This window comes from Penaeus monodon, chromosome 10, assembly GCF_015228065.2.
Source record: "Penaeus monodon isolate SGIC_2016 chromosome 10, NSTDA_Pmon_1, whole genome shotgun sequence".
NCBI lineage: Eukaryota > Metazoa > Arthropoda > Malacostraca > Decapoda > Penaeidae > Penaeus > Penaeus monodon.
Genome location: NC_051395.1, coordinates 10,243,843 through 10,260,421, shown reverse-complemented (window position 1 = coordinate 10,260,421; position 16,579 = coordinate 10,243,843). Strand labels below are relative to the sequence as shown.

Below are 16,579 nucleotides of genomic sequence, written 5' to 3'. Positions count from 1 at the left end.
TTATGAAAAAGCATGAACAGTGGGGAAATTTTAGCTTTAGATGATATAGGAGATGGAGATTTTAATTCTCGGATTTTCAGCAAAAGTTAGAGAAAAAATGGAAGAAGGAAAAAAGGTTTCAGACAGGAGCATTTTGCATACAATAAAAAAAAAAATTTAATAATTAAAAAAAAAGGGTGAAAACGATTTAAGGATAATACTTTTTCCCCTTTCCCTTTCTTCTTTTCCCTAAAAGAAACAAGCCAGATTGTTTTTTTTGAAGACTGGCCCATTGGGATTTGAGTTAAAAGAAAATTTCTAAACTTTTTATCTGAAAAAGACGGGTTCCCCTGCCTTTATTTGGGTTTTGAAATTTTTCCCTGAAAAATTTTCCCAAAATTTTTTCATTATAAATATATATATATTTAAAATTTTATATATAGATATATAATATACCCCACACACCCCAATATACTTACTATGTATACAGTATATACCCATATATATGTATACATGTATAAAACCCCCTTTAATATGTATACATGTTATAAATTTTACAAAATTTTATGTTCAGGGAAAATAACAATAATATGTATACAGGTATATATACATATATATTTTTAATTATGTATACATGTATTTTAAAATATATATATGTAACATGTATATATATACATATATTTTGTATAAATGTATATATCCCTATATAATGTATAAATGTATAATATATACAAAATATATTTTGAAATAATTAAAATAAAACCTTAAAATTGTATATATATAAAATGTATATATACATAAATGTAAAATTTTATCCCATGTATATAATACATGTTTTCATATATATGTATATATACACATATTAGTATTAACATAATATATTTTATATATCCCTTATATAATGTATGTATATACATATAAGGTATTTTAAAATATTTTAATGTATAATTCCTTTAAATATATGTTGTATGTAAATATGTATTTTAAAGTATTTTAAAATATACTTTAATTTATGTATATTTAATCACATATATATATGTGTAAAAATAAAAATATATATATGTGTAAAAATTTTACATTATATATGATGTATATATTTTACATATATTAAAATTTTGTAATATATACAAAATATATGTATTAAAAATAAAAAATATAAAAGGGAATATCATTTTAATACATATTTTAATTTTTTTATAGCAAATTATACATATATTCCCTTAAAAAATATAAATAAAACATATAAAAAATACATATATGAACAATATTAGATATAAAATTTTAATATATATATATATTACATAAAATATAATATAAAATAATAAAATTACATATATAAAATATATATATTTTATATGATATATAAAATTTTTAATATAATATACATAATATTAATAATTATAAATAAATGGGTGAAAACCGACTTAGATAATACATTTCCCTCCATTTCTTATCTTTTCTAGAGAAACAAGTCCAGATTGTTAGTTTTTGAAGACTGGTCCATTAGATTTTGAGTTCAAGCAAATCTGAACAGTTTTTATCTGAAAAGATGACTGGTTCTCTGCCTTACTTGGTTTGTAATTTTTACCTGATTACATATTCTAATGAATTCATATATATATTATATATATAATATATATATATATATAATGAAATTCATTAGAATATGTATCAGGTAAAAATTACAAACCAAGTAAAGGCAGAGAACCAGTCATCTTTTCAGATAAAACTGTTCAGATTTGCTTGAACTCAAAATCTAATGGACCAGTCTTCAAAACTAACAATCTGGACTTGTTTCTCTAGAAAAGATAAGAAATGGAGGGGAAATGTATTATCTTAAGTCGGTTTTCACCCATTATTTATAAATTATTAATATTATGTATATATATATTATATAATATATCATATATAATATATATATATATATATTGTATATATATATATTGTATATATATATATATATGTATATTATATTATATGTATATGTATACACATATATATATGTGTATATATATACATATATATATGTGTATTAAATATACATTAAACATATATGTATATTTATATACGTATATAATACATATTTACTAAGTATATATAATGTATACATATATATATGTATATATATATACATGTATACATATATATGTGTATATACATGTATACATATATATGTATATGTGTGTGTGTGTATATTATATATATATATATATATATATATATATATATATATATATAATGAAATTCATTAGAATATGTATCAGGTAAAAATTACAAACCAAGTAAAGGCAGAGAACCAGTCATCTTTTCAGATAAAACTGTTCAGATTTGCTTGAACTCAAAATCTAATGGACCAGTCTTCAAAAACTAACAATCTGGACTTGTTTCTCTAGAAAAGATAAGAAATGGAGGGGAAATGTATTATCCTTAAGTCGGTTTTCACCCATTTATTTATAAATTATTAATATCTTTTATTATTGATATGCAATATGCTCCTGTCTGATACCTTTATCATTCTTCCATTTTTTCTCTAACTTTTGCTGAATATCAGAGAATAAACTCTCCATCTCCTATATCATCTGAAAGCTAACATTCCACATCTGTTCATGCTTGCATAAGGATTTTTGGTCAGTATTACATAAACTTGGGATCTATTTTTTCATTGTCTCCACATAATTATTAGGCCAGCTTTGCATTCTCAGTGCAAGTCTTGTTTTACTTGGTATTTTATATGCACTTTTTATTATTCACTTGGCTACTATGCATAACATGCATTCTTGACTTTTGTGTCTTGTCATCAGTACTATATTGTTTTTTATGTATCAACTTTTCCTCTTCAGTCAAAACAGTTTCAATTAAGGAAAGATGATGAATCTTAAAACTATTAGCTATAGCCAAGAAGGCATTCTCATATTTTGCCAAAATTTCCTTTTGGTATCTTGAGAAATTTAGTAAATTAATTTGATCAGATAAATAATTCAAGTTTTTTGAAAAGTGTAAGAAATCATGATACTGTTGCAACAGTTATGCAATATTCCTTCCTTTCTCTCATTCACTATAGTCAGTAACTTTCTTTTTCACATCTCTTTGTGTCTTATATGAACCATTAGCATCACTGACTACTCTATTCATTGCTAGATCTGAGGTTGCACCTCAGCCTCTTTCATTATTACACCTCCATTGTCATCTGTAAAATAAATTTCATCTGAAAAATCATATAAATATGAAGAAATATTAGTTGATTAGGTAATGTGACATCAAGGCTTTGTGTGTTTTTTCAGGAAGTTAATTTTGGTTCTGTGGCCTAACTTCACTTCACATGCGATTCCCTTCAAAACTATCAGCATTTTTATGTTGATAGGAAATACTAAATGATACCAAAGAATAGTTAAACATGCAGTAAGATATGGTATGCAAATACAGGTTAGAAAAAGGCATGCTTTATAAGACATATGCATCCTATTATAATATTTATTGTTTTATGTATGGAAAGCAAGAATTTAACAAAAAAAATCACATTTTAAATGAAATACAATAATCCTCATTAGTTAAATCTTAAATGGTAAACCAATAACAAATAAGTATTCCATCTTTTCAACACAGATTATGACAAATATGTAAGACAAACAATGTCTGTTGCTAAGAAGACTAGAATTACTTTGGAATTGTGTGTTATACTTCAGAGTTAAAGGTGTAAATACAAATACATCATTCTATTTCTGTATCGTTCCTCAAAACTTCTACTAAAAATACTAATGGCAAATACCATGACAAAAGCCTTATCAATACCATTTCACTTCATTGTAATAATTCATGTAGCCACTGAATAACAATATAAGTATATGGCATTTACAGTGTTCATTCATCATCTTGATGAAAATAAAGCATTTTTCATCAAGTTCCCTGGTGCATACAAGCATTAACACAATCATCTTCCAATTGCAGGAATACTATAATACTCTTTGTTACACAAAAGTACAGATGTAGATAAACAAGGGGGAGAGAGGGGGGGGGAGGAGACCAAGGACTTGAATTCCTAAAAATCAGGTCCTGACATTTAAAAACAATTTCATGGGCATGTGCAACACAACTCAACTAAATATAATGAGGACAGGAAATGAAAGCTAAAATAATAATAAAGTAATGCCTAAATCTTTATCAGAAAATCCTTTAAAAAGAGAAAGAATTTTAAAATTACAGCAACAATGACTGCTGTATTATCAAACAGGTTTATGGTTTATCAGATGGAACACTGTCTTCATTGCCTTCTACATCATCAGGCTTGCCAGTTAATGCATCCGTCAGGCTGAAGGTTGTACTTTGCCGTCTCTGGATTCTTTGCCTCAAGCATTGCCCTTATTTCTGCCTTCACTTCAGGACAGGTCTGCACCTTGTACAACTGTTGGATGAGATATAAAATTCCTCTGTAATTTAATACATAAGTGATTCTATTATTTAAATATTTATTTGAGATTACATACAAATATGACAAAAGGAATAAAAAGAGGTAGGATAAGACTAAAGACAAAGAGAGAGAAGATAAAATCATAATATAAATAATAGAAACTCATACTGCCTGTTTGTCAACACAAATAACTTGTTATAAAATAATGCTATTCTCAAAATAAGCAATAATATAATATAGTGGCCATGTGTCAAGTGACGCACACACCCCTACACATGCAGGCTCTTTAGGTCACCATCGAACCCTATGTACTAGAACTGGGGTACTAATCACCTACAACAGAGAAGCTTGGACTTTCAAACACTAGATTGGTACAATGTCCCTAGTAACCCAAACCCAACAGGCATGGCATGCACATACATGCCATGCCCACTGAGTTTACTTTACCAATTGTTACCAATTTTTACATATAGCTGGCTACACTTGCACTAAGTCACCAATGAGCCAGTTACGAGTACTGCCTGACTCACCCATTTACCCTTTTCCTTGATTTATGAAAATATTTTATCTTATTTTGCTGTTACTAATGTTTATAACATTATAGTAATTGTAATGTCTTTAATAAAAACACCATTGATATTCACAGCATTAGAGAAAGAAAAGAAAAGAAAGAAAGAAAGAAGAAAAAAAAAAAAAAAAAAAAAAAAGTTTTTCCCACCAATTCAAGGAAAGGTGAAATCAGGTAAGGTCATAAGTAAACTAATTGACTCCTTTGTGGCTAAGCACTAGCAGAGCCATCTAGGTCTAGATACATTTTACAAAAAAGAAAGAAAGAGAGAGAGAGAGAGAGAGCACAGTATTTTCCTGTCACTGAGTAAAAGATATTAAGAATACATGTGAAGGCATACTTGTAAAATTACATACCTGGAATATGATGATAATGATGTTCAGGATATTAGCAGTTAAAATTGCACCAGAATGAAAAGTGAAGTAGTTATAGATAAGGCCCACAAAAAGTGGCATGGTCTCCAAGACATACAGACAGATAATCTGTAACAAAAATAATAATAATAATAATAATAAAATAAATTACCTGATCAAGCAATGAAAAAGTGACAGACATTCTGAACTTACAAAATGTACTGGATTATCTGGCAAACTGAAACTCTAGAGATTTAAGAAAGTTATCTTTATAATGCTTCATCATGAACTTTTCATTACTTGTTGTATATAGATAAGCAGAGAATATCAACTTTTCTTTTAAGAAAATTTAGACCAGTGATTTTTTTTTGGGGGGGAATAGGAAAACATATATATAACTATTTCTCTGTCACCTTACTGAACAATCAGTATGCCTGCCTTATTTAAAAACAGCCTCTGACTATTTTCTTATGAATCTATCTTACCACTGCAATCAAAATAGGAAGCTACAAACAAAGAATATTACTGATCTCATAAAAAAGCCGTAAATCCATGGTATACTATAAGAATATGTATTATCTGAACTTGTAGGATGGAGCCCAAACATTAATCAATGAATTCTTTGATAACACTGGTTTCTAAGACATCAAAAAATATTATTTACCTGTACAGGTTGAACAACTGGGCAAACACAGGAAGATAGTTCTGAGACCAGTGCGGGAAAAGCTCGGTAAAAGATTGCTATGTCTGAACACAGCATTATCACATAACTTGCATCATAGGTCCATTCAGCTGATATAAGGACTATACACAAAAAGGACAGAATCTGTAAAGAGCAGTTTAAACTTCTTTTAAATTCATATCAAAGTACAAAACTCTTATCATAACAAAAATATGTATCTGAATAGGATTATACAATGTTTTTCAGTATAGACCATTTGTTTAATTGCATTGGCAGACAAGTTCCAGTAACAATATATATATATACATATAAAATATATATATATATATATATATATATATATATATATATATATATATATATATATATATAAACACACACACACACACACACACACACACACACACACACGCACGCACGCACGCACGCACGCACGCACGCACGCACGCACGCACGCACGCACGCACGCACGCACGCACGCACGCATGCATGCACAAGCGCGCGTGTGTGTGTTTGTACACACACACACACATACACACACACACACACACACACACACACACACACACACACACACACACACACACACACACACATATATATAATATAATATATATAATATTATTGGCACACTTCTTTACAAAAAAAATTGAATGTAGGAAGCTATGGATTAATAAGAAGAGATAAAAAGTAGGAAGCAGGAGTTATAGATCCTTGCAAAATGAAGATTCACATTCTTACAATATTTTCACTTGCGGCCATGTATCTTTACATAATATCAATTATTATATATAAGGGTAAAGGAGAATTTACTTACCGTAAGTATCATGTTTGTCCTTAAGGAATCACTCTTTTTCAGATTTTCACACAAGGCAGCAATTTTTCTAAATAAATTGATGCTTTTGCAGTTACAAGCTCCACTTCCTCTTACTTCCATGGAGTGTCCCCAACATTTCATATGTGACATTCCATATGCAAGATACCTTATAATGGCTGGGGGTGTGTTCAGTGCCTTTGGAACAACTAAGCAAAGGCCTGCATAAATCAGGCTGACACCAAAGCATACCCAAGAGAAAATCAAAACAGGATCAGTTAAATTTTCTGATAAAATATTACTTGCAATGGGTGGAAGAAAGATAATACCAATAACGGCATAACCAGCACTCATTACCAATCCACTGATGCCCATCTGAAATCAACAAAAAAATCAAGTTGCATTATAATAGACATATCACTAACTTTAATATCAACTCATTGCCTCCAGGATAGCTGTCTCACCAGAATCACGTACATTATTTCATCATCACAGTCCAATCATATATTATAGTCTTTGTGTCATTCAGACTGTGGTGGCTGAATACCTTTGCAGGAATTTTGGTCACAATGTCATGAAAGTCTTATATTATGCATGTCTGTATCAAAGTTACAAACTATGACTTTAAATGTGTAAATAGGGCATGAAAAGTGTCTATGGTCACACACAGTATGAGGTGCCATGTTTACACATGCCATAGTGTTTAGAATACAAATTAACTGAAATTCAATATGCTTGGGATTACAGCTCACAAATATTTTGATTAACCTCGTTTCCCTCTGATAGATGAGTGATTACTGAATAGAAGACCAAGAAGGCATGATGTAACTAGGGACTAGTTGCCCCCTTGTTTCATCATGCCTTGTTTCATCATGTCCCCTGTAGAAAGCAAAATGTTCTGTATGACAGTGAGCATGTTCTCTCATTCCCTTGTATAATAATTTTTTGACTGGTTTACCTACTACTGGGACACCATTTTCACTTACCATTTTATCATGAACGTGTCCAAATATCTGGGAGGTATATGCTTCAAAAGTAACCAGTGCTCCATACAGACATGCCACAGCACACGGCATGAAAAAATATTCTGGATAGCGAAATACAGGATCGTCATATCCTCCATCCCGATATCCTTCAAGCACAGAAATAAAGAAGGCTATGCTCAAATATGTGGCAAGAATCTGTAAAGAAAAAAGGGAAAAATCTTTTTTTTTTTTTCATTTATATGGACATCCAGATAGGCCTATATGTAAACAGACAAAAAGCTATACATCAACAAATATACAGACCTACATATTAACCCTTTTCCGACGGGTAGTATTCATAGAGGCCTGTGCTTCGCTGCCGGGGGCTTATATTGTCACCCTAGCATGCGCGACCACTCATGCCAAATACCAGCATCCCATGCCGTTTCTTCGTAATACTACGAAGATATGTTGTATTTTCAGTTTTCATTATTTTCTAAAGTCTCTACTTGCCATACTTCCTGATAAATCGAGACTGAAGGATATTTTTGTTGTTATATAGACTCCATAGTTGATCATTATTCGGTCTATAGTCCGAATAAAATAAGCAGTGTGTGGCATCATGGAGTTGAAATCGTCGTGTTTTTTTTTTTTTTTTTTTTTTTTTTTTTTTTTTTTTTTTTTTTTTTTTTTTTGATGCATGGTAAAAATGAGAAAGTGTTAAAACCGACTTAATCACACTTTCACTGGCAGAAAAATAATCTTTTGCCATGATTGTAAAAAAAAAAAAAAAAAAAAAAAAAAACTCATGGCATGTCCATACATACACTATGGCATGTGCGTATGTGCCCCCGGCAGATGGTCCCGCCATGCCATGGCATGTGCGTACATGCCACCCGTCGGCAATGGGTTAATATCACCATATACATAGCATGACAAATCAGTCTAAGATACATAAAAAAAAAAAAATCTTTAACAATCATAAAGTATATGTAATCTATAGATTTGATACCAATATCATGTCTCAAAAATAAGTTCCATTTCAATTTAAAAATGAATAAATAAATGCTATATACAACAACAAAGTAAAAATTCAGTGTAGATAAAAATAATAATTCAGGAAAGATTACCTACCACCAAAACTCCTCTTGCCACCATACCAATAGTGAAAAAGTGGCTGAAATGGATAGTAGGCCATCGTATACTTCGTTGACACAATTCCCGAATGGACAATATAATCTGAAAATTAGAATTCATACTCTTACAAACAGCCTGTCTTGCTGTAACATGAACGCATACTTAAGCTATGTTTCCTAGAGTCTACAACAGTAGTTCCCAACCTGAGGGTCATGGGGTACTTTTCTGGGAGCCATGGAGCAATATAAAAATTTATGATGTCAAATTCAACTGAATTTTACCTCACCTACAGTACTCACATATAATCATTTTTCACATATCAATCAACTGCAACCTTTTTATAGTGTTCTTGTCCTATAGATACTGACAGTCACTGAACAGGACCATGGAGATTATTATATATTAAAAGGGAAAGAGAGAGAAGAGAGAGAGAGAGAGAGAGAGAGAGAGAGAGAGAGAGAGAGAGAGAGAGAGAGAGAGAGAGAGAGAGAGAGAGAGAGAGAGAGAGAGAGAGAGAGAGAGAAATTTACTTCCATTTTATGCTCTGCTCTCTCCCACTGCATATTTGACTAGCAAAATCCAATGTCAAATCAATGATTAGTTAATCACAGCAGGGTCTGGTTGATATTCAGTATTTATGATACACGAAGACCATAACATAACAGACTGGTTTGCATAGGTAGGAATGCTTTAGAACCTATGATCCTGAATCTGCATAATTTCTTAAAACTTTTTAAGGTTCAAAATTATATCTGGAGCCATAACATCAGCTCTGATGCATTGCAAAATTATTTATCTTGAAAAGTGGTATGATATGCTAGTAAATAAAAAGAAATTTGGAACTTTCAAAAGAAGTTGAAAAATCTTTATTAGATTGTCTGCCTGCCTGCCTGCCTGTCCTACAGGATTACTTTTCATAGGTCTTAAAATGAGAATCAGATTACTATAAAACATGCAAATGAAGAGGACTGACTATGAAATCCAGGCAAGAACTTGGAGTGCTTAAAATCACACAAAGTTGAAGTTCCCAATAATACTGCCTATAATACTGGTAAAAATATTCTTAATATATAGTTCAGTCCATACATAAATGGATACAGAAGTGCTTGCAACAAAACATTAATTATAAGAAAATACATGTTAAACAACATTTTACCCACCATTATATATCATATAATGTGAGGTTAATATGTTCCTCACAATCACTTGTATGCAATAAAGGGTGGTTAAAGTTCTCCAATCAACCTCACCTCATTAGTTTCACGCATACCATAATTTACTCTCCAAGTTGCTTTCAGTAAAAATTGTGTGTATACATTTAAGACAAATTGTAAATAAAAAAAGAAGCAAAAAATACCTGCAGTATTAGTAATATCAACAGAAGTGAATGGATTGCTGTAATCCAGTTGTAACTCAATAAAAACTTCTCATATCCTTTGGGTAGATATTCAGCTCTCTGTTGATATGCTCCTGTAAAACCCACCACCATACTCAGAAGTCCAAAGGAACTGTACAGGCCCTGTAAGGAATATCTATTAAAAACACAAAATCACATGGCAAAGCAATCCTTTTCATAAACAGAAAGATAATTCATTTAACATATAAAACTCTTTCAATGCTTTTTCTATATTCTTTACATATAAATGTAAAATGAAGTACAAAATATACACAAGCATCTGACACGCACTACTGTCGTCTCCACGATGTCTTTTGAAAGTAAATCCATCAAAACGTAGACCCCAGCAAACAGCATGCCAACACCACATGGTAGAATTACATAGAAGCTGGGTACAAGTAGGTATGTTCCATAATCTTCTGTTTCTCCCAAAATTTTTTTTTTTAAAAATTTTTTTCTTTTTTGGAAAAAAAAAGCCATAACCAAAATTTTCGGGCTTTTTGGGGGCCTCCCAAAAATTATTTTTATTTTTTTGAAAAAAAGGGGTTTTTTGAAAAAAAATGTAGTAAAAATTTTTAAAAAAAAGGAAAATTTGGGAAAAAAAAAAAAACCCTTTAAAAAAAAAAAAAAAAAAAAAAAAAAAAAAAAAAAAAAAAAAAAAAAAAAAAAAAAAAAAAATTTAAAAAATTTTTTTGATTGTCTGCCCACCCCTCCGTAAAAAGGGAATTTTAACCCCCTTAAGGAATATTTTTAAAAAAAAAAAATCAAGGGAAGAATCCTTCATCAGAAAGAAATTATTTAAAATAAACCCAATTTTTTTAATTCCAATAAATGTAAAATGAGAAAAAAAATTACCAAAATTAACCGTACTACTTTGTTCCAGAGTTTTTTGAAAAAAACCCTTTTTAAAAAGAAAAAAAAAATTTTAAACAACATTAAATTACATAAAGTGGGTAAAGTATATGTTCCATAATTTTGGTTTTTCAAATATCTTTAAAAAGTTGATATTTCCTCGTGTTCAAAAAAGGTTTTTAAATTGATGTGAAAAAAAAAAGCCAAAAAAATAACGCAAAAATTATATATCACAAATATGGATGCAAAAACATTTACTTTTAAAATTTCTTTTTAGGTTAGAATCCTAGTTAAGTTGGGTTAAACACAATTTTATAAAAAAAAATGAAAAAAAACATAAAAAAAAATTTTGGGGGGTTTTTTTTGGGTTTTTTTTTTTTTTTTTTGTTTTTTTTTTTTTATGTATGGGGGGGATTAGTGGAGGGATTTGGGGGTTGTGTTTTGGTTTGTGGGGTGGGGGTTTTTTTGGGGTGGGTGGGTGGTTGTTTTTTTTGTTTGAAAAAAACCATATAAGGTTGGGGTATTCTGCTGCGTTTTTGGGGTTTTGTGTTGAAAAAACCAAAGGGTTTTTCAAAAATAAAAATTAAAATTTAATTAATTAAATTATTTTTATAAATTTTTAATATAATTTATATTTATATTAATTTATAAATAATATAGATTAAAATATTTTTTTTTTTTATTTTTTTTGGGTTTGGGGTTGTTGTGTTGTGGTTGGTGTGTGGTGTGTGGGGGTGTTGTGTGTGTGTGTGTGTGTGTGTGTTGTGTTGTGTGTGTGTGTGTGGTGTTTTTGTGTGGTGGTGGTGGGGGGTTTTTAAAAAATTTTCTTAGTGTGTTTTTTGTTTATATTTTTTATTTTTTTATTTTTTATTTTTTTATTTTTTAATTTTGTTTATTTTTTATTTTTTTATTTTTTTATTTTGTGTGTGTGTGTGGGGGTGTGTTGTGTGTGGGGTGTGTGTGTGTGTGTGTGTGTGTGTGTGTGGGGTGTGTGTGTGTGTGTGTGTGGGTGGTGAGGAGGGTGTGGGTGAGTGTGGGTGGTGGTGGGGGTTTTTGGGGTGGTGGTGGTGGGGTGAGTGGTGTGTGGGGAAATGATGGGTGGGTGTGAGTGGAGTGTGTTGGTTTGTGGGGTGTGGGGGTGTGGTGTGGTGTGTGGTGGGTGGTGGTGGTGTGGGTGGTGAATAAAGTGGTGAGTGGTGAGTGAGTGAGTGGTGAATGGGTGGTGGTGAATAATAAGGGGTGAATAAAAATAAAAATAAAATAAATTATTATATATATATTATATATAATATATATAATATATAATATATAATATATATATATATTTGTTTTGGTGGTGTGTGTGTGGTGTGGTGTGTGTGTGTTTTTTTTGGGGGGGGTGGTGGGGTTTTTTTTTTTTTTTTGGTGTGTGTTTTGTGTGTGTGGTGTGGTGGTGTGTGTGGTGTGTGTGGTGTGGGGTGTGTGTGGTGTGTGGTTTTGGTGTGGTGTGTGGTGTGTGTTGGTGGGTTTGGTGGTTTGTGGGGTGTGGTGGGTGGTGGGTGGTGAGGGGTGAGAGTGAGGAGGGGGGATGAGTGAGGAGGGGTGATGAGTGGTGAGTGAGGGGGGAGTGAGTGAGTAAATTTGAGTGAGTGAGAGAGAGTGAGAGTGAGAGTGAGGGGTGTGATGTGAGTGTGAGTGAGTGGGTGATGATTGAGAGTGAGGTAGGAGTGGGTGAGGTGAGTGTAGTGAATTGATGTGGTGAGGTTTTGGAGTGAGTGAGTGAGTGAGTTTTGAGTGGTAGGTAGTGAGGTGATTTAGTGGGATGGTGAGTGAGGAGTGAGGAGGAGTGAGTGAGTGAGTGAGTAAAGGGAAAAGTAAGTAAGTAAGTAGTAAGTAAGGAGTGAGTGAGGAGTGAGTGAGTAGTAAGTGGAAGGAGTAGTAGTGAGTGAGTTGAATGAAGAAGGAGGATGAATGAATGGATGAATGAATGAGTGAGTGCATCTGTATCTGTATTACATCTGTAACTGTCTGAGTGTATGTCTGTATGTGTGTCTGGGCGTGTCTATATGTGCGAGTGCATGCATGTGCATATTCTAAAAGGAATACATCTCTCAGCAGTCACTGTTTACTGACCTTGAAACATTTAGAGTTGGTACAGGAGCTTCACGCACAGGACCATATCCAAAGTTGAATGGTGCAAGAAACACTCCCAGCAATGAGAGGCCCTTAATAAAAAAAGACAAATACAAAAAAAAAGGGTTAGCATATGTATATGTCATATCTAAGAATAATAAATCTAAAATCAAACTTTTTTTTTTTATCATGGCAAAGCGGCATTTGAAAAGTTGGTGATGACTGATAACAATTTGACAGAAATTGTGGTGATAATCTTTATATAACTGATATGTTTTTGGTGATAATTTTTTCAACCAAAAGTATTTGGACAGTTGCACTGAGCACATCATTACAAAAATATCTTACGGCAAAAAAAAAACCTAAGTTTTGGTATTGATAGGAAAGTAATGCAAAAATTTACCAATAAAATTCTGTATGACAGAATTAGTATCTTCTGCACACTTAGGAAGTCTTTGATATTCATCTTGGTGTAATCTTCAAAAACTGTTGGAGTACAATAATTAAAAAAAAAACATAAAATTAAGTATATAGGCCCTAGGCATATGTCAAATTGTGCATAGCCTCAGCCAGATATTATACACATCACACAAGAGGGGGGGGGGGCAAAAAGGGGGGGAAAATATGTAAAAACAATTCTATTTATTTTAATTTTATATAGGAGAGAGGGGAGGGGGAAAAAGAGAGGAGAGAGAGAGAGAGGGGAGAGGAGGGAGGGGGAGAGGGGAAAGGGGGAGAGGGAAAAGAGGGGGGGGGAGGAGAAAAAAAAGGGGGGGGGGGAAAAAAAAAAAAAAAATTTTTTTTTTTTTTTTTACAGAGAGAAAAGGGGAGAGGAACCCCCCACCCACCACACAAACAAAAAAACCCAAAAAAACACAAACACACACACACACACCACACACACAACACAACCAAAACACACACACTCGTTCCCTCCTTCACTTTTTCTCTCTCCCTTTTCTTTTCTTTTCTTTTTTCTCTCCCCCTCCCAAACCCCTTTTTTTTTTCCCCCTTTTCTCCCCCCACTCCCTTCCCCCCCCCCTTCCCCCCCCCCCCCCTCCTCTTTTTCCCCCCCTCCCCCCTTCCACCTCTCCCTTTCCCCTCCTTCCCCTCCCACCCCCCCTCTCCCCCCCCCCCCCCTTCTCTTCCCCCCCCCCCTCTCCTCTTTTTTTTTTTGGGGGGGGGGTTTTTTGTGTGTGTTGTTGTGTGTGTTTGTGTGTTGTGGTGTGGTTTTGTGTGTGTGTGTGGTGGTGGGGGTTGTGTGTGGGTTTTGGGGGGGGTGGTGTGGTTTTGGGTTTTGGGGGGGGGGGGTCGTGTTTTGCGTGTGGTTGGGTGTGGGGGGGGGTTTTTTTTTTGTGTGTGTGGTGTGTGTGGGTGTGGTGTGTGGTGGGGGTTGGTTTGTTTTTTTTTTTTTTTTTTTTGTGTTTGGGGTTGGGTTTTTTGGGTGGGGTTTTGGGGGTTTCCCGAAGTGTTTTTTGGGGGGGGGGGTGTGGTTTTTGGGGTTGGGGGGGGGGGGTAGTTGGGGGGGGGTTTGGGTGTTGGGTGGTTTTGGGGGGGTGGGGGGGGGAGGTGTGTTGTGTTTTGGGGGTTTTTGGGTGGGTTTTGGGGTTTTGGTTTTTGGGGGGGGGGGGGGGTTTGGCTGGGGGGGCGGGGGGGTTGGGGGGCGGGGCGGCGGGGGGCCCCCGGGGGGCGGGGGGCGGGGCGTGGTTAAGGGGTTTTTTTGGGGGTTTGGGTTTGGGGGTTGGTTGGGGTGTGGGGGGTTTTTTTTGTGTTGGTTTTGGGGGGGGGGTTTTATGGGAAATTTTTATTAAAAATTTTGTTTAAAAAATTGGGGAAAAAAAAAATTTTTTAAAAAAACTATTTAAAAAGGGTTTTGTTTCCCCCTTTCCCCGGGGGGGTGTTTTTAAATTTCCCCCCCAAACCCCCCCCAAAAAAAAGGGAAAAGGAAAAGGAAAAAAAAAGGGGGGGGGGGGGGGGGGGTTTGGGGGTTTTTGGGGGTTGGGGGGGGTGGGGGGGGGGAAATAAATTAAATTAAAAAACCCCAAAAATTTTAAAATTAAAAAATAAAAAAAAAAAAAATTTTGGGGTTTTTGGGGCCCCCCGAAAAGGGGAAAAAAAGGCCCCAAAAAAGGGAAAAAAAAAAGGGGGGAGGGGCCCGGGGAAAAAAGGGGGGGGAAAAAGGGAACCCAAAAAAAGGGGGGGCCAGGGTTTTGGGGGGGCAAAAAAAAAAATTAAAAACCAAAAAAATTTCCGGTTTTTTTTGGCCCCTTTTTTTTGGTTTTTTAAAAAAAAAAATTTTTTAGGGGGCCCAAAGGGGGGGGCCCCCCGGGTTATAAAGGGGGGAAAAAAATTTTAAAATTTTTCGGGCGGGGCCTTTTTTCCCCCCCCCTTTTTAAAAAAAAAGGGGTAAAATTTATTTTAAAAAAATTTTTTTCCCCTTTTTTTAAAAAAATAAAAATTTAAAAAAAAAAAGAAATTTTTAAAAAAAAAGGATTTTTTAAAAAAAAAAAAAAAATTAAGTTTATAAATTTACCCCCAAATTTAAAAATAAAATATTTAATTTAAAAAAATACAAAAAAATTTTTTTAAAAATCAAATAACATTTTTGTGAAAATTTTATAAATGTTACCAAAAAATATTAATTAGGGGGGGAAAAAAATGGGAATAGGAATAAGGGGGGAAAAAATAATTAAAAAAATCAGAAATATAAATATTTTTTAAAAAAAAAAAAAAAAAATTAATTTAAAAAATTAAAAAAAAAATAAGGATAATTTAAAAAAAAACCCCAAAAAAAAACAAAAAAAAAATAAAAAAAACTGTGTTTAAGGGGGAAATTTAAAGGGGTTTTGGAATTTCCCCCAAAAAAAGGGTGGAAAAAAAAATTTTTTAAAAAAAAATAAAAAATCAAAACCCTAAAAAAACATTTAAAAAAAAAAACCCATAAATGATGGGTTAAAAAAATGCTATTTTAATCACTTTTTTAAGGTTAAACCATTATTATTATTGTTTTTTTATTTTAAAATTTAAATTCTAACCAAAACCTAAGGGTTTTTTTTTTGAAATTCCCCCAAAATTATTTAGGGGGGAGGAAACCCTTTTTTCATCCTTTAGAAAGCTTTTTTTAAATTTAAAAATTTCTGTTTTTCCCCTTTTTTTCTTTTTTTTTCTCCTTTTCCCCCCTTCCTCTTTTTTTAAAATTTATTTTTATAAAAAATTTTAAATTTATAAAAATTTTTAAAAAATAAAAAAATTTTATTATTAAAAATTTTTAATATTTTAAAATAATAAATTAAAAATAAATTAAAATTAAAAATTT

General features: G+C 32.6%; 1 protein-coding gene across 1 annotated transcript in view; it reads right to left on the bottom strand.

The window, feature by feature from the left end:
• Positions 1–4,209: 4,209 nt before the first annotated feature.
• LOC119577515 overlaps positions 4,210–16,579 on the bottom strand; it is a 14,869-nt gene continuing 2,499 nt past the window's right edge. The window contains 11 exon segments of the mRNA XM_037925111.1: positions 4,210–4,279; positions 4,281–4,378; positions 5,309–5,434; positions 5,970–6,131; positions 6,805–7,176; positions 7,788–7,982; positions 8,901–9,005; positions 10,261–10,422; positions 10,591–10,795; positions 13,264–13,355; positions 13,667–13,749. Of these exon segments, the coding sequence (XP_037781039.1) occupies positions 4,210–4,279; positions 4,281–4,378; positions 5,309–5,434; positions 5,970–6,131; positions 6,805–7,176; positions 7,788–7,982; positions 8,901–9,005; positions 10,261–10,422; positions 10,591–10,795; positions 13,264–13,355; positions 13,667–13,729 (1,650 nt within the window). The 5' untranslated portion in view covers positions 13,730–13,749.